The 19,882-nt window shown below is 34.3% G+C and overlaps 1 protein-coding gene across 1 annotated transcript in view; it reads left to right on the top strand.

Moving 5' to 3' along the window:
• Positions 1-19,882, top strand: part of LRRIQ3 (leucine rich repeats and IQ motif containing 3) — a 98,330-nt gene that overhangs the window by 43,802 nt on the left and 34,646 nt on the right. Inside the window, exon 5 of the mRNA XM_058681243.1 lies at positions 9,069-9,225. Within this exon, the coding sequence (XP_058537226.1) occupies positions 9,069-9,225 (157 nt within the window). The remainder of the gene's footprint in view (positions 1-9,068; positions 9,226-19,882) is intronic.

Here is a 19,882-nt window from a genome sequence, read left to right as displayed (position 1 = left end):
TTTTAATTCTGTGCTATGTAGGTTTATGGATGTTCTTGTCCTGTCTCTCATTGTTGCTTCAGGCATCCATACTAATCCCCATGTTACAAAGGACCAGTAAGGTCACCACCAAAGTGACAAGAACAGCTAATAAAACACAAGCAAGAATGAGCATTTCCAATTTATCATTTCCTGTCAGCAAATTAAAAAGCTTCAGAATAATGTATAGCCTTTCATTAGTGATAAGACTAATATCACTCGTTTCACTATTCTAAATTCTCACTAGCATGATCTTCTGAGGGCTGACCGACATCCTTGCAAATTGTTTCTTTGAAGGATATGACAGTGTATGAAGAAACACCACCAAGAAAGGATGGGATCACTAACCATAGGATTCACTCTACTGCCTTGTCAAAGTCTCAGGTTTATTGACAGCATGGTGCATCTTACAGTTTACTTACATTGTCTATGTAGTCATTCTGCTTTTGAACTATATTGTAGTGAGGTTATGGAGCACAGGAGAATTGGTCTTCATTAGTTATCCATATTTCTTAGGGTAGGAATTGTCCCAAAATGAGCTAGTATGCAAATTACATGCTGGGTTTGTTATTAGAGCTCTGGTTTTGAATATGTTGTCACTTTTGAAGGAATACGTATCAGAAGGAAAGCAATATAGATTGTAGGCTCAGAGAGGAGAACTTTTTTTAGACAGTTTTTATCAGAACCCTAATCATGGATTTCCATTACTTATTGTTGTGAAGAGTGGGATACATGAAAAACTCAGACACAGAGGTGGGATGTGATTGAGTCAGAGAAAAGTTGTATCTATACCATCGGCTCTTGTGGGTGAAATCTGATGAAGAAGAGAAAACAGAACTTTTTTTTTTCTCTTGCCAGTCATGTTTTGTCTATTCTCTTTCTTTTGGATGATCACCATACTCACTATTCCAATGTAAGTATAAGAGATACTTCCTTAGGGAAAGAAATGATACATGGAAGAAGTGAGCTATGAGAAGCCCTGAGACATGGAACTCGACATCAGACAAAATCAGGAGCCTACACTGGACTTTTCAGTTTTGAGGGATAATCGATTCTCATTTGTATTCAGAGCATTTGAAATTGGGATTTTTCTCTTTCTTACAACAAAAAAGATACCAATTGATGAGTAAGGCTGCTAGAAATATGTTTACTAATTTTTTAATAGCATACAAAATATCTGCATGGGCTTAACTGGTATAAAATTAGCAAGATATTTTGTAGGTTATTTCTTTTCTGTTTTCACAGACTCGGCAAATGGTTGATGCTTCTATAATGGCAGAGTGGTGATTATAGTCATTGTTATTACTGTTTTCACTAAAATTGCTGAAACATTAAAGTAAAATGGAAGAAACTGTTATTGCTCATTTTTGAATATTTCGTAGGAACATCATTTATAGACTTTAATTCATTTGATAGAAGCAGTATCTGAAACATTTTATTTTATCAACAATGCATATACCTTTAATGAAGTTTTCAATTTTTTTCAAATTTGTTATTTTTAGATTTTATTAATATGAAAATAGATTTTACCTGTTTCATAGGTAACATTCCAATAAGATAATCCAATAGTCCTTGTCAGGTATATGAAACAGATTTTTCTGCTTTTAATTATTGAACATATTGTCAGTAGTACATTAAACCTATGAATATGAAGAAAAAAATTACTTTATTTGCAAAAATTAAAGTAGGAAAATAAAGAAAAAAAGGGAAATGGATGGAGTTTCTAAGACCTTTGAGAATTTTACTTTAAAATTTGAATATTTTCTTGGACAAGTACAAAGCTTTCCTGAATTAATCAGCATTTAGAGATAAAGTTATTATTCTCAAATATGATTGTGATCATAACCATCTATGTAATTATCAAATATTCTAGGATTGAGAAATATCTCAACATTATTGTTTATCATTAATGATTTTAGAACTTTTCATTTTTAGAAGATTATTAATATAAAGAGAATGGCTTCATGTATTTCATGGATATAATTCTATGTTTATCAGGGGAATTGTTCTATAGTTCTCTTTGTTGTAGCTTTTAATGGTAAAGAGAATAAGGTTACGATGACATCATAAAGGATCTGGAAGAATTCCATTCTTTTCAGTTTTATGAATAGTTCAAGAATTGCTGTTCTTCTTGAAACTAGAATTGACAGTGAAGCCTGTGGCTTTTCCTGGGCTTTTCTTTGTTGGGAGATTCTTTATTACTACTCAGTCATTGTCTTGGTGATTTGCCTATTAATATCTTCCATGTCACATTACTCAATTTTGGCAAATTATACATTTCCAGAAATCTGTTTGTTTATTCTTAACTTCTCAATTAGTTACCAGATAGCTGCTTGTACTAATTCCTAATGATGTTTTTTTTTTTGTAGCTGTGATGTTGCAAAACTTCTTTTTTGGCTATGATTTTATTGATTTGAGTATTTTATTGTTTTGATTAGTTGGTGCCAATGTGGTAGTTCAACATGCTAAAACTTCACCCTATGGCACTGGCATTGAATACGGGTGCTGGTTCATGCCCTTGCTCTTGGCTGCTTCACTTTTGATACAAATCCCTGCTTACAACCTAGGAAAGCAGCCAAGTATGGCTAAAATCCTTGGGACCATGCAGCCACCTGGGAGACCTGGAAGAAGCTCCTCACCATTTGGGGAGTGAACCAGTGGATGGAAGATCTTGTTCTGTCTCTCCTTCCTGTATCTCTGACTTTCAAATAAAAAATAAATACATTTTTTTCCCAAATAGGTCTTTATTTCACTGATGTTTGATACTTTTTTAAATCTCAATTTTATGCATGTCTTCGCTGATTTAAAGTCTGTTTTGTCTGATAGCACTATAAAGCTGCTCCAACTTTCTTAAGATTATTTTATTAAATATATTTTAGTATATATTTTTAGTATATTTCTCTTTCTTTTTTCGAAAAGATATTTGTTGATTTATCTATTTGAAAGTCAGCATTAGAGAAAGGCAAAGAGACATGAGCAGGGATATTCTTTGATTTTCAGTAGACTTGTTCCTTTCAAAGTTACAGTGCATTTTATAAAGGAATTACAGTTAGAACTTATTTTTGGTTATTTTTTTAAGATTTATTTTTATTGGAAAGTTAGATATACAGAGAGGAGGAAATACGGAGAAGAAGATTCTCCTTCCAATAATTCAGTCCCCAAGCAGCCACAATGCCGGAGCTACGCCAATATGAAGCCAAGAGACAGTAGCCTCTTCTGGGTCTCCCACGTAGATGCAGGGTCCCAAAGTCTTGGGCTCTCCTCCACTGCTCTCCGAGGCCACAAGCAGGGTGCTGATTGGGAAGCGGGGTTGCTGGGATCAGAATCAGTGCCCATATGGGATCCTGGCGCGTGCAAGGAGAGAACTTCAGCCACTATGCTCGGTGCCTCGTCCTGTTATTTTTAATCTATTACTTTTTGTGCAGCACATATCTTTATTCCTGTATTCCACATTTATAATACATTTTAATATTTTAACTGTACTATTTTAAATTACTCACTTGTTTCTAACTGTAGCTTTTCTTCTTTTTTCCCCACCCAGTGATTGCTCTATGTTTTGTGATTAAGCCACTTCCTACCTTAATTCAAAGTAACCCTAACAATTCAAATAAAACAAAAAGCATTGCCAAGTGCAGTTCAATCTCCCTTCTCTATTTTGCTTTGTGGTTGTTGTATACAATATATCTGTGAATATATGATTAATACCAAGCAATACAGTACTATAATTATGAACATTGCTTCTCATAATACAGCGTTTCAAGATGCTAAGTGGAAAAAAAGAAACTTGTAGACTATAAATCGGCCTACATATTTATAGTTTTTACAGCTTATCATTTCTTCCTGTGAGTTCAAGTCTATTACTGATGTACCTTCTCATACAAGTGTTGTATCATTCTCCCCGTCTTTTATATTGCTAAGAATTATAATACCATTGATATATATCAGCAAAAGATTATTTAATTTTATAATTAATTTACTTATGTAGTTGACATTTTGACACTTATTTCTTTAAAAAAATCTATTTCTTTTATTGTTTTATGATACAAACCCATAGGCTTTGGAATTTCCCTTCACCCCTCCCCAAAACCTCACTCCTTAATGATTTCCCCTATATTATTACAATGGTATAGTACTTTATAAATGGTCATAAGCCCATCATTTGGTATTTAAGTGTATCCTGACATTGTAGGTATGGACAATATCCACTGTCAAAATATATTTATCAGTTTCCTTGGGATTGCATTGTTGATTTGGAAGTGAAGATGCATACATTATCGTATCTTCCCATCTGGATATGATAGTTTCTATTAAACAATATTGAAATGGCTAGTAATCTTGTATTTTTGCATGCAGGTTGCCATGTATGAGAGAGAACATATGCTATTTGTCCTTTCTGGATTGACTTGTCACTGAGCATAATAGTCTCTAGTTGGGACGATTTGGTTGCAGATTGTAGACTTTCATTCTTCTAATTGGCTGAGTAGTATTCCTTGGAGTAAAATCACCACAATTTCTTTCTCCACTCCTCCTTTGATGGGCATCTGGGTTGTTTCCATGAATTGCTATTGTGGTGTAAATATAGGATTATAGATCCATTTCTCATAAGCAGATTTCATTTCCTCTGGATGTCTTCCTAGAAGTTCAATTAGCACTCTCCATAGTGACTTCTATAGTGGTTGTATTAGCCTACACTTTTTTTTTTAAAGATTTATTCATTTCATTACAGCCAGATATACACAGAGGAGGAGAGACAGAGAGGAAGATCTTCCGTCCGATGATTCACTCCCCAAGTGAGCCGCAACGGGCCAGTGTGCGCCGATCCGATGCTGGGAACCTGGAACCTCTTCCGGGTCTCCCACGCGGGTGCAGAGTCCCAAAGCTTTGGGCCGTCCTCAACTGCTTTCCCAGGCCACAAGCAGGGAGCTGTATGGGAAGTGGAGCTGCCGGGATTAGAACCGGCATCCATATGGGATCCCGGGGCTTTCAAGGCGAGGACTTTAGCCGCTAGGTCAAGCCGCCGGGCCCTAGCCTACACTTCTACAACCAAAACGGAGGGTGCCTTTCTCCCCACATCCATGCCAGTAGTTGTTGTTAGCAGAATTCTGAGTGTAGGCCATTCCAATATGGTTTTCATTTATATTTCCCTGACAGCTAGGAAGCCTGAACATTTTTTCATATGTCTGTTAGCCATTTGAATTTGTTCTTTTGAAACATGTCCATTCATTTCCTTATTTGTTCATTTATTTATTTCCTACTTAATTCATTGTTTGAATCTGAATTAAACAGCTTGTTGTCTCTTGAATGTAATGGATATCTGTATACTTTAATACACACATTTATATATTTTTCTTTAAATTGCCTTATTTTTGAAAGATTGTTCTTATGGACATATAATTATGAATTATTTTTCTTTTCAAACTTTGATTATGTCATCTTTCTGCATTCAAGTTTCCATTTTTTTTGTTGTGGTCCTCCTGTTTATACTAATTTAGAAAATATTTTTTAGTTGGCTTCCAGTAATATTAAATGATATGCCTAAATATTGATCTCTTAAGTTTTTTCTATTTACAATTTATTGAGTCTCTTGACTGTAAAGTTATTTTTTCCTAATACTTGGTGTTTTTTCATTATTTATTCATATTTTTGTCCCTTTCTTTTCTCTTTCTTGGATTCTTATTGTGTATATGTTGGTGTACTAAATTTTGCTTCCAAGACTATTCAGCTGTATTCACTTTATTTACTTTTTTTTGGTTTTTTTTATTCATTAATTACATTGTATTATATGTGACAGTTTCATAGGTACTTGGATTCTCCCCACCCCTCTCCAAACCCTCCCACCATGGTGGATTCCTCCACCTTGTTGCATAACCACAGCTCAAGTTCAGTTGGGATTCCCTCATTGCAAGCATATACCAAACATAGAGTCCAGCATCTTATTGTCCAGTCAAGTTCAATGGCTTCTTAGGTATACCCTCTCTTTTGTTCTTCAGAATGAATCATCTTTATTTACATATTTCAAGTTTATTCCTCCACCAGATTAAATCTTGTATGAGAACTTTTCATTTCAGAAATGGCAGTGTTCAATTTGGCTAAGAGAATTAGAATTTTTATTTGATTATTTTAGTATTTATGTTATTTATATTTGCTTGATTTTTAAAAAGAGTTACATTATTTTAATTGGAAAGGGAGATTTGCAGAGAAAGGAAAGACAGAAAGATCTTCCATATGCTTGATCACACTCCAAATGAGCTGAGCCCATCTGACCCCAGGAGCCAGGAATGTCTTCCTGGTCTCCCAGGTTGGTGCATGATCCCAAAGGTTTTGGGCCAATGCATTCCTAGACCACAAGCAGAGAAGTAGATGGGAAGTGAAACAGTCAAGACACATTGGCTCCCTGTGCAATCCCAGTGCTTACAAGGGAAGGATTAGCCATTTGAACCATTGTGCAGGGCCCTTGATGTTTTCGAATAAATGTGTCACTATTATTATATCTTTCTTTAATACTTTCAGTGTTGTTTTGGGCAATGTGTATGTGGCTGTCTTTAAATAATTGTACTATGGAATACATGAAATGTGTTCTCTTTCTATTAACACAGTTAAATAAAATTCCTGATTCAGCCAAATGAAACAAAATAAACTAAATGAAACTTTTGTCTTCAGAACTCAACAATTCTGCCTCCATGTGTGTGGTTTCTCTTGATTGCTTTTAGTTATAATTTTTTGGTCAGGATTTTATGATTCTTTACTGATTCTTAGTTGAAAATTGGATTTTTAGAATGGCAGATAAAATTGCATATACTTATCTTCTACAATAACACTTTTGTAATACATATGTTTATAGAATAGGTAAATTAATTAACATACACATTTCTCAACATTGAAACCTTCAGTAGATACATCATAGGAATTCTGGATACTTATTACTAATCTAGGAGTTATTTATTGTTTTCTTAATATTCAACTTCAAAACTTCTGTGGTCAGTTTTCCTAAGGTTTTGCAGTAGCTCAGTTATCAGTTTTATTTCATTTATTACTAGTATTTTGTTCTGCTTGGAGAATAAATTCATAGTTCAGACAGGTTAGAAGTTTTCCCCATGTTTTACTATCTGTTCTTGCAAAGTTTCATTTTCAGATGATGTGATCACATACTTCACATTGATCTGCTTAATGTATCAGTTATTACTTAATCCATGCTGTATCAGCACATCAATCTGACTGCAGTTTATAACCAGCCTGCTTGTTTGCCACTGAGTTATTGTTTCTAACATTCCATTTGCAGTTCCACATAAATGCCATACTCCTGTAACTATAGAACTCTTGTACTTTTAGTCAGCTTTTTCATGGTGCGACTTTTGCTCCAAGGAGGTTGTTCAGCAAAACGAACATCTCCAGGTGTACTGCTATGACGTTACCATTTTCTAACTGATTTTTAATATCTCTTTTTTTCTGCAGCAAATAGTTTTCCTTTTGCTATCTGCCTTTAGTCAATTTATAATCTTGAAACAGTAGCTTTCTTTTTGGATCCTCATTCAGTGGTTACAGAATTTATGCATTTTTCACAAACTGGTTATTCCAGTTCAGATATTCTTCAGTGAAATTTGAAATGAATCATGAAAGGTGTCAAATGCTCTTGCAAATATTTGTGGATTAAAAATAGCTGAAATAGTGTTTTAAAAATAAAATTATATCAAAGATCATGTGTTTCCATATTTAAGAGTACTTCCTATCATATTTTATAAAACATTCTTATTGAAGATGAATTTTGTCAGTTTTTATTAATCTGTAAACTTTTTTTGTTTCACCCTCCATTTTTAATGAAAATTTTTCTGAGTGTAAGAATCTTGCTTGAGGAAGTGGGCATTTTACCCCAGCTCTTGATCCTGACTCCAGATTCCTGCCAGTGCAAACCCTAGATAGCTGAAGTAATGGAACATCTGGGACCCATGTGGAAGACTTGGACTGTATTCCTGGATCGTGACTTTGGCCTTATGCCAGTCTTGGGTGTTGTAGGAATTTAGGGAGTGAACTACTTAATGGGAGTTCTTTCTTTGTTGAAGCCTCCCATCATCTACTCCCCTCCCTTTCTTGCTCTTTAAAGAATTTTCTTTCTTGCAGTTTCACCATGTCATGCCCAGTATCTTTGGTTTCCATTTTTTTCACATAAAAATGTCACTAGGATATTTCATGAATATTCTTATAATTTTTCTTACTATTTTTAAGATTTTCCTGGATGTTCTTTTCTTTTATCCTATTTGCAGTACATTGGGATTTTTTGATATGTAGGTTGTTGTTTTTGTATCAGATTTGAGCGTTTTGGTCATTATTCCGTCCAGTATTGTTTTTCTTATTCTTTCCCCATTTGAACCTCCAGTACTCCTGTGCCTCATGTTTGTGTATTTATTGTGTCCCACAGCTCTATATTGGTCTATTAACTTGTTTAATTACTTCTTCCCTCTTGGAGGGGTGAAATGTTATAATTTATTAACTACAATGTTAATTCATGGCAGTAATTAGGTAACAGTTTAGATAATATATTGAATAGAAAAGCAAAATATTGAAATTAGTCTTGTGTTCTGTTGAGTTTTTTATTGTGGCCAATATCAATTTAAGATTATTTTAAGGCTTATATTGTATTTTGCAATACTCTATAATATTTTTCTAGTTTTGGTAATTAGTTATTATGTAATTTTTTAATATACCTACTATTACTACATTGCATAGTTGCTACCTCACTGAAGATAAAAGAATTCAAAATAATTTACACTGGTTTTCTTCTATTACTATTGATAATTTGGGCATTGTCCCTCTTTATTGATATTTTATAATTCATGGCCATCTGTAAGTATATACTTTGTTGGATTTACACAGGCAGATATTCCTCAGTAATAATTCATCCTGATGATAAATTTTAGTCTCTAAATAGTCTTATAGAGTAATTAGATGAAAACAAATTATTATGTCAATTTGCTAACATGGTTCATATGTGAGTAAAGTTTGTATGCTTTTTGGGTCAAAAAGCTCACGGCAATTTCCCCCTTGCATTTTTTTAGCCACTTGTTTTTGCATAAAAGACATCATCCAAAAATTACTAAAGAACATGAGGCAAAATGGATTTATATAACTGAAGTACATGATGATAAACTCTATAGAGATGTTGTTTACCAAACTGAAGCTGATATAAAAGGAAGCCTAGATCATTGGAAATATGTAAGTATAATTTTTGTATTACTTACCTATTAAATTTTTTTTTGAATATTAGCTTTATAGTTTAATGTAACACTTCAGGAATGTTTTCATTTTCCTTAGTATCTTTTATTACACTGTTAATATCCTACATGCTAACTGCAGCTTAAATTTTTTTATTTATCTGCATGCATTTCAAAGGCAGGCACACACAAATACACACACCACACCACACACACACACTTATCCACTGTGCTGGTTTAGTTCCAGAATCGCTCCAAATAGCTAGGGTTGAGCCAAGCCAAAGTAGTACTTTGGAATTCAGTTTTGTCTCCCACATGGGGGACCCAATCTTGTGAATTGTCAAAGCTGCTTCTCAGGGTTCCTGTGCGTTAGTAGGTAGTGGGGACCCCAGACTTTTTGACATGGGTTGTCTTAATCACTGGATTGAGTGTTTTCGCCTACTTGTTAAGTTATATAGTTCAAACAGCGGAGACTTTCAGTTGAATTTTTTGTATTTGTAACTAATTTGCTGTATTTTGGTAATGAATTTTATGTGCTGGGAGTCAACATTTGTAAATAAGTATATATGAACATGATAATGTGTATATGTTATGTCATTGCAAATATCTTTTATTTATGCATGATAGTAATAAATACTTATTTTATAAATTTTTCTTATGTTATTAATAATTCTGCTAACTACATCATCAATCTACCTTTAAAAACAATTTCATAATATGTAAGTGTGTTCATTGTCGTATGCTTTTGCATTGTTTACAGCCAACATAAATATAGCAGTATATAAGTTGTCATCACATTAGTTGCTTAAAATAATTTGTTTTTGACTTTAACGTTTTTTAATGAATTATTTTTGTTCTCTGTGGATTGGCACAATCTCCTTCCAACTTCACTTAGAGTCTCCTTGTCAAACCACTGAATTGATTTTTTTTTACTGTTTACTGACCTAGTTTCTTATGTCTTAATTTTTAATTTGTTAGAAATTGTAGTTAGAAAAATTGGTATCAGAGAGAACCTGCCTAATAGAATATAGGTCTCATGGTGCAGTCTTTAGTAATAGGATTTAAGAAAAGAATTAGGAGTGAGTAAACATTAGCATTTAGTACTGGGAGGGTTTTTTTTTGCCCTTAAAAATATATGGTTAGAAAGACAGAATGGATTTTGTAAGAATAAAATTTGATATTCAGCAGTTCATTTGCAAAGCAATCAATAATCACTATCTGATTTTCTTCCTGGTTTGGGGGGATAATATATATTATATTGATATATAATTTTACATGTAACTATATATATATGTGTGTGTATATATATATATATATATATATATATATATATATATAATGTTTTAATTGAAAGCCTGAAAATTGGGGCCAGAGTTGTGGTGAAGTGGATTAAGCCACTACCTATAAGGCTGTATTTCTATATAATCCTGTATTTCAAATTAAAAACAAAATTTAAAAAAAATAAATGAAGGCTATATATTTTCGTCTTTGAAAAGTCATCATACAATACAAGAAGTTCAAATAATCATCCCAAATTTCTGGAGTGACAATAATTAGTAAATCACATACAGAACCAAAAGTCAGATTATATGAACAATAAGTTAATAAAAATAAACTATATCAGATGAGAAGAAACTGCAGCTGGTCAACAACAGGAGCATTTTGCCCGTGGTTACAGATGTTAGGGCGTGGCTGCTGTTTGAGCAGATTTCACTCATTTCAATACACAACTCTGATGCTTAATCAGATCAAGTTTTTGGAACATCAGATATTGTTGTGGTAGATTTAGGTATATGTTAATACTGGAACAGTGGGTTTTGGTGGGCCATCCAGGACCATTTAAACATCTGCTTTGGTTTAGTCAAAACTTTTCCTCAGAGACTCCTAAAGAAAATACATATATAGGGAGTGGTCACACTTTCTTGTTAGTATGTGGTAGTCTCAAATTCTTTGTAAAATCAAATTAACCTGAGTAAAACAGGAAGATATTTTTTTCCATCCACTACATGTTGTTGGCATGTATGGGCTTTTTCACCTATTGCTTATTCAAAGTGAATTTATTTGGACATTAGAGTGAGAGTCGCAAACATTGGAGCTAAAATGAAAGAGATCCAGGATGGTCTTGGTGAAGTTTTCTGCGATATTTATGTCAACAGCAGCAGCCTAGCGTCCTTCCTCCCAACCCCCTGCCAGCTTCTGTCAGTTGTTCTAAGGATGTTTATTCCCTATGTGGGGAAATAGAAAATGCATCTGGGCAATACGAGAATGTTGGGTAGGGAAACCTTACTTTATAATACCTTGGAGAGGAAAAGAAAAATCAAGTCTTTCCATTGCAGGTTTCTATCTTATTTGATGGTACATCTACTAAGATTATGGTCTGATCTTTTCATTAGAATCCCCTTTCTCCTTGAAGCATGAAGATCGCAGTTTCCCATTATTTGCCTTGACTCATTTTCTGGAAAGTACTTGATAATTCCTGGTGAACAACAACAACAACAACAACAAAACCCCACAAAGTACTCTATAGGATAATCCAATATGACTGATCTGGAAAGGAGTCTTATTTCAAAGTACTTGCATATTAATGTTCATGTCTTATGGTCCTTTATTCTATAGAATGAGGAAATATCTGACATAATCTGGCAATCCAACTTGTTTCTAAATGAAGATTTAGATTAAAACTTGTGGTTTGATTTCACTTTAGAATGTATTTATTGATTTTTGTTTTGTTTCTAAAGAATAATTGTTAGCATAAATAAGATTAATGGAACCATATAAAATCCAAATTTAATCAAACATTTTTGCAAAGCACAAAAGTGTTCCCTAATTTACGCTGTGAATTCTTTTCATTAATTAATGTTAAATGCATTCATTTAAAGGCTTAAATTTTGCTTTTTTTATTATGAGGAACTGTTCACATTTTACTCTATTAGAATTTAATAAGTACTCCTAAATATAAACAAATTAAAATTTAATTATACCACATGTGCACACAAATACCCTGAAGCATACTCACCAAAATATTAATGGTGGTTATTAAAGTGATAGGATTTCAGGTGCCTATTGCTTTCAAGCAGTTTGCTGTTCAGTAAGTTTCTCTTTTTGTTTGTTGATATAAAGATTTTTATTGGCTTTAATTAGAAAATTCAATCTCATTACATTAAATAGAATAAGTATTCCTATTTTACTTTTTAAAACAAATACCATATTTCATTTACATAATAAAACAAGTGACGTTTGCTTCATGAGTAAACATATTTACTTTCATTTTTTATAGTTAAGCATAGAAATGGCTCCAGTCATTGGTCCTGGCAAGTCCCCAGTTAAGACATATGAAAGAATAAGACAGCAGGCAGGAGCCCTCTAACTCCTACTCTTGCCTTTGCTGTCTTTCTCTAGTTCTGTCTGTATAGCCTTTGAAACAACTTTGAAAAGCTCTTAAAATAAATGGGTTCTTGTTATTCCACATCACTGCCAGATTTCATTTTGGCTGTTTATTACGTATGCTTTCACTTACATTTTCCTTCATGTGAGAGGTTATTTTCATATACTGACTTGATTTCTGTATTTCTCTTTTGGTGAGGTACGGTTCTGTTTTACTACTGGACAAAAGTTATTTTTAAAAGAAGAAGCAGAAAGGTTCACTTTTTTAGGAATGCTGCAGGTCCTGACATGATGATTCTGTGTCTAAATTGTCTGGCAAGTGCCGGGATCCCATATGGATGCCAGTTCCTTTCGCAGCCGCTCCACTTCTCTTCCAGGTCCCTGCTTGTTGTCTAGAAAAGCAATAGAGGATGACCCAAAGCTTTGGGTTCCTGCACTCATGTGGGAGACCCAAAAGAAGCTCCTGGCTCCTGGCTTTGATTGGCTCAGCTCTGGCTGTTCCTGCTAATTGGGCAACAAACCAGTGGATGAGAGATCTTTCTCTCTGTATCTCCTTCTCTCTTTATCTGATCTGCCTTTACAATAAAAAACAAATAAATCTTAAAAAAGAAAGCAGGAATTTTGAAGTCCAGAAGGCTATTTCCATCACAGTATACTGGAATGGAATTTTCTCTGCAGAGAAGGCTTGGGAAGTTAGAGTGAGGTTGGGTTGTTTTGAATATCCAAGAACTAATCATATTTTTATTGTTTTTAGTATTTTCTTACCTAATTAAAATTCCAGGCAACATGGAGGACTCTAATGGATGAGAATAATTAGTTCCATAGTATTATGACCTTAAAAAATGGAATCTACTACTTTTTCTCTTTTTTATCTAGTTTAATTATAACATTATTGTAGAAGGATACATTCTACATAATACTTAAGAAAATGTTGGATTGATCATATCATTTTATTATTTGAAGTGTTGAAACCATATACATAATTATTTTTAGGTTTTCAGTAATGTATTTGTTTTGTGAAGGTAGGGAGCTTGTGGGATGTGATCCTATACTTTAAATACAACTAAGCAATCTTTGTAGTAATAGTTACATATTTTTAAAATTTTTCATTTGCAATTATACAATTGGTTTGCCAATGACTAATAATATATGTCATTTCAAATAACTAGTGAATATTATTAGTGCCCTTAGTATTGCAATAAGCTGTAGGGAACGAAGATGGAGAAATAAATGAGTTACATACTGGAAACTGTCAGAGATAGGAAAGAATTAAGAAAGACTGAGAAGATATTAATTTTTATGACATGTGAAATATAAAGAAGTATACAAATTCAAGTTCAGTTTAGCCTACCAGTCATCAATTAATGAGTCTCAAGTAAGGAGCTGGAGTTATCTTGAGTATTAGCATTTGTGGGAGATGGTAGCATGTAGATGCATAAACTATTGGAAGAATATAAAAATTATCTATTGAAAGGTAAAGGAAGCAATATTCTTTCTCATCCATTCACTTTTAGTTTCCATGTGTCTTTGTTGGTCAGACAGATAGGTTTAGACATATTTGAAACTCTGACTTTCAATAAATCTTTAAAAATTAAAAAGAGACCCTCTGTTGTATGTCTATTAAATCAGAAATAATTTCATTTTTTCTTTTCAAATGCAACTGAATAATTGCAGAACTCTTAGGAATATTTTGTGCAAACCTGTCAGTAGTCATTAGCTAGAGTTCCTAAGTATAATGTGAATTGCTTATGAGACTTATTTAGTACAATTTTATAATATAAGCAAAATTATAACACCTACTCCTTAAAATAAGTCCACAGTGATATATGTTAAAAACAGATTTTTGTCATGTATGAAACAAACAGAAGAAACAGAGTATATTAACTGAGATTGGAAGTAATCCTTCTGAATAGCAATGTCTTTTTTTTTTTTTTCTGTATCATCCCAGGCTGTTTTATTTACAGGAACTCCAGTCCCAGGACAGGAATCAGTAAAGCCCATGTTTGGCCACCATGATACAACAGAAGAATACAGATTTCCTGACCTGTCCTACTGTCGGTTCCCCTTATTCATGACATCCAACCCTTGCTTTTGGCCGCCATACGAAACCCTAAAGAATGCTCATTTAGCAGAAACCTACAGTTCTCAAAACGAAAGTAAGGTGCTTCTTCATCTGTTGGCAGATCAGGCTTCATCTTTTCTTTACCTGAATAGCAATGTCTTACACAAGACAGAAATCTTCTTTCACCTAAGCATAAAAGTCAGGAGCATTTTGGCAAGTATTATGGTATAGCAGCAATTTCTCATATTAGAGTTCTGATTTGAGTTCTGACAACCTAAAATCTTGCTAATATATCCTGTGAGTCATGACAGCTCAAGTGGTTGAGCCTCTGCTACTCATGTTGGAGACCAGGACGAATTTACGTGCTCCTGGATATGGCCTGGTCAGGTGTAAGTGCTGTGGACTTTTGACGACTGAACCAGCAAGTAACTCTCACTCAATTCCCTCTCTCCCAGCCCCCGTGTCACTCTCACTCTGACTTTCAAGTAGATAGATATAAAGAAATAAATAAATCTGAGAAATCAAGAGATTGACAGTATATAGATGGTATAACAACTCTATAGCATAATGTTCTCCTTTATTTTATATTCCTCATCTCCACCATAAATGACCTGTATTTTCAAGGTGTTTCATGTTCTTTATGGCTTTACCAGATCCAGTAATGACCAGGGATAATAAATAATGGGACAGAGAAATTGTGTTACTTTGTGAGAAGTCCTCCCCAGTTGCCATGCAACATCCTAGTAATATATACACATTAATTGTGCATATCACAATAGTACGTTAAGAAGTATATGTCCCTTTTGGACCTTTCATTTTCCCTAAGCATTATGGCATTATGGCATTTGTTTAACTGTTTCCATATACCTTATAATATCATCAATCTTGGAGAAGGTTCCATGTATCGATTAAAATGTATATTTTTATCTGTAGAAGCACAGGTTCTGTAGATATCAATGAACTCCTCTTGTTCTATTGCCTGTGTGAGCTCTGCTGTTTCCTTGCCAAGTTTCTTTCTCATCAGTCTGTCCATTAGGCTAGTGGGGTTTGTATTTCATCACACCCACTGTAAAACTTAGTTCACCTCTAGAATGCGAATCAAAATCCGCAAGACCTTAAAGCACATCATGGACTTTATATTCGTGTCCCTTCTCCAACCCTGCCCCCAAATCCTCCATAGGTTTAAATCAAAGTTACTTTGTGTGGCTATATTTGGGGATGAGGTCTCTAAGAAAGTAACTATAAAGTTGATTGAGGTCCTAAGCATGGGGTCCTAAATGATTGCATCAGCATCCTTATCAAAAGAACACTAAAGCTCAGCTTTCTCTTCCCCATGCAGGCATGCTAAGGAAAGATCACAGGAGGTAATGGCTAGAAGTAACTATCCACAGTGATTAACATGAGCCCTCAGGATTCAAATTAGCCAAAACCTGAATGTTATGCTTCAGCTTCTATACCAATGAGAAGATAAATGCTGCCAGATAAACCACTCACTCAGTCTGTCTTATGGAGGATAGCCATCTTAGATACCTTATGGTAACCCAAGCAGACTGATATAATTGATGTTGAGAGTGCTCTAAGAATTAGGAAGGTAGGCCATCTCAGATGCTCTCCAGCGTATCATGTGATATGGTGGATATAAATATAGTTTGACAAATCTTGGGAAATATTCTCAAAAGATAGTTGGTAATGCTTTTTCTGTCCCTTTCTCTTTTTCTGTCTTCTTCCATTTTTCTTCTTCTTTCAACATGTCTATCATTATTGAAACTCCACCTTAGAGTGAGAATGGGAATGAAAGCCATATTAAGAGTGGTGGACTGGAAGTTGTAAGTACCCTACATGACAGACAAATATTGAGCTGTGATACTAGACCTGAATTCCCCATACTTGAATGCTCACATTGATAGAAATAATAATCATTTATCTCGAGCATGTCACTACTTACAGCCATACTTAACTCCATTTGGTGTATTAGTGGATTTTCAGGCTTCTTCACTAAGATGAAAAGTAGTGCCTCGTGGTCTTGGAAACTATATACTACAGATCTTCCAGTAGAAGATTTGTTATTACCACTAAACTTGTATTCCCTTTGGACTTTGATTTCTCATCTCATATTTTAGTCTTTGTTTTCTCCATGCTTTCTGGAATTTTTTGCCAACTGCTCGGTCATCTCATGAATTCTGTGTTAACCAGTATCCTATTTGCCATTAAACGGATTCGTTTTAATTCAAAATTGGCATGGATTTTTCTTTTTTTTTTTTAATCTATTTTATTGTGTTGTTGTTGACAATCTTTACATAGTTAATTACAGCTAAAGGAAAAAGAAGGAAAAAAAAGAAAAAAAAAGGTTCAGGGAGATAGGGAAGTGGGTAATACTATTATGTCCATATTGTTTCCATCATGTATCTGAGGTAGAGGGGGATATTGAGGGAGAAGCCCCACCCGGTTTCCCGCCCACCCTGAGTTCCAGATGTGGGGCATGCTCTGAGATATGTGCTCAAGTGGTGTTAATAGTTCTCCAGTTATAAATCGCTGCCAGTTTCGCTCGATGAGGTCGTCCACTGATTGATATGGTCCATCATAAAGTCTCCGTTTGCCCCATATTTCGCTGCCAACATATAGCTGAGATGAATGATTGATATGCTCTGTCTTCTGTCTTTTCTTGATTAGAGTTCTGAGTCCAGCAGTTCAATTGGGGAGATCTCCAAAGAAACTTTGAGGTATTCCCAGATTAGTTTCTTGTATGTTCTAGCAAGCACAGGGCCCAGCACAGTCCATCACCCCGATCAGCTGGTGGTTTCAATTGCTGGGTTGGTTCTGTTTTCGGTCCCGAGTTGCACTGGAACCAATGGGTGTTGCAGTCCAGTGTATTGAAAAATCCATGCCAGCCAGAACCAGACTGGCATGGATTTTTCAATACTATGTTATTTTGGCCATTTTTCAAATTTATCCTTTTGAAAATTATCTTTTTGTTATACTGCCAGTGTGGTAAACAACTATTTTCTTTCTTAAAACACAGTTATCCGGGAAACTCAGGAAAATGCATCTATAAATTTCAATTACCTGTGTTTTGTGTATTGTTCACTGTTGCTGAGATATTATTTGAGGAAATGATGGATTCTAAAATGAAGATATTTTATCCTTTAAATACTTTGATCTTCTACCACCAATTAAGATGGATGACCATAAATATATATGTATAAATATAGATATATATGTATGTATATATCACAATTTATGTCTAAAGTTTGAGTTTTAATGGATTATCCATCTCTCCTTTTGGCTGCTAGTTTTAGATTATTCTTAATAACCTCATGGAATTGCCATTTCAGATCTACATTGTGCAAGGGCAGGATCCTCTATTTAAGTGAATATGGAATTTGATTTTTTAAATTTAATGTCGTGAACCACCTGTTCTATAGTTCATAGGTCATTCTTTTCTGACCTGCATATTTTCTCACATATTCTGTCAAAACAAAGGCATAATTTTGTGCCGCACTTATAGATTACTTAAGTTTATTGTTTCAGTTTTCTCTGGCTTATTGTTATAAACAGAAAAATATGGCTAGTTGAGTCTCTTCACCATTCTCTTCAATTCCTGTGTGGTTTTACTTACTTGCTGTGTGTTTTCATTGTTTGAATTAAGCATAATCTACGTGTTCACACCTTCCCAACTCATGTTTCCTGTTTGTCCAAGATGCTTTCTAATGAGTATTCCCTTCCAATAGCTCTTATTGATTTTCAGATATCACCCAAATTGGAATATAAGCACATGCTGTATTTTGCAATTCATAGATAAAGACTCTAAAGAAAAATAGATTAAACAAAGAAAGCATTTCAGTTCAACTACTTCGACAGTGCAAGAGACAACATGCTTATGGGTAGCATCAGACAGTGGCAAAGCAGTCATTTCCATAGGCAGAATCATATTTCATGAGTACTGTATACTTTGTTTAATATGTGCCTAGAAAGCATGGACCAAATGGAAATTTAGCATCATTGAAATTGAGTAAGGCTAATATAGAAGTTTGTTATCATACAGCAGAGTCCAAATGCTGATAAAGAATTAGCTCAAGAAAGAAACTTGGGGGTTCGCCTTGTGCATGCCAGGATCCCATATTGGGCATTGGTTCTAATCCTGGCAGTCCCGCTTCCCACTTAGCTCTATGCTTGTGACCTGGGAAAGCAGTTGAAGACAGCCCAAAGCATTGGGACCCTGCACCTGTGTGGGAGAGACAGAAGATCTCGTGGCTCCTGGTTTTGGATCTGTGCAGCAACAACCATTGCATTCACTTGGAGAGTGAATCATCAGATGGAAGATCTTCCTCTCTATCTCTTCTGCTCTTTCTATATATCTGATTTTGCAATAAAAATAAATTTAAAAAGATGTTAAAAAAGAAGCTTGGACTAAAGAATGTATTGTTACAATGTATATTTAGAAATTGGCTAAACAAATGTTAAATTGGAAGGAAGGTGGAAACATTACAAAGACAGGAAAATGTGTTGAAGACTCATAATATGATAGAAAAATAGTTATGAGTATTATTCATTAGAGTACAAGCAAAGGTAAAATAATAGGGAGCAGTTAACTATTGACCTTGGAGAGGTATAATTTTCCCCTAAAATAGGTGCTAGAATTAGAATGTGAAGGTGTCTGGGTATTGTCCATTTAGCAATATGGAGGAAAGAGACGATATGCACAGAGATAAAGCATTATTTCTAGCAGTGGCCTTTTCCTTTGAAGGTGAGCATGGCTGCATATTGTGAGAGATGTGACAGACTCCAGTATCAGAGTGAAGTTATGTAAAAATTAAATATATTTCATCTTAGCGCCTATAAAAAGCTAGCCAGCTATTCTAGCAAATTCTTTTTTTGAGAAAAATCCAACCAATAAAAGCTGATACGGTGTGTCTTCTCTAGTTTGCCGCCTTGGAGCATATTGCCTTCTTTCATCAACTATCCTCTTCAAATACTCACCATTGAAAGTGAACTAAAATGCCTTTGTTGATTCATTTGAAGTTTTTGGCTCTGGGGCTAACATGTTTTTTCTGATATCTAGTCTTTTTTTCCATTTATTTAAATATGTGATTGTGCATCCTTCTCTGTTTCTCACTTTACTTGAGAATTAAACCAAAAAAATCCCTGATATAATACAGAATAAAGACTTATTCAAATTTGATATTTTAGTATTAGAGGAAATTAGTGTATCTGA

Source organism: Ochotona princeps, chromosome 2, assembly GCF_030435755.1.
Source record: "Ochotona princeps isolate mOchPri1 chromosome 2, mOchPri1.hap1, whole genome shotgun sequence".
NCBI classification, from domain to species: Eukaryota; Metazoa; Chordata; class Mammalia; order Lagomorpha; family Ochotonidae; genus Ochotona; species Ochotona princeps.
Note: the sequence above shows the minus strand (reverse complement) of the source record. Positions and strands in the feature narration are given on the sequence as shown.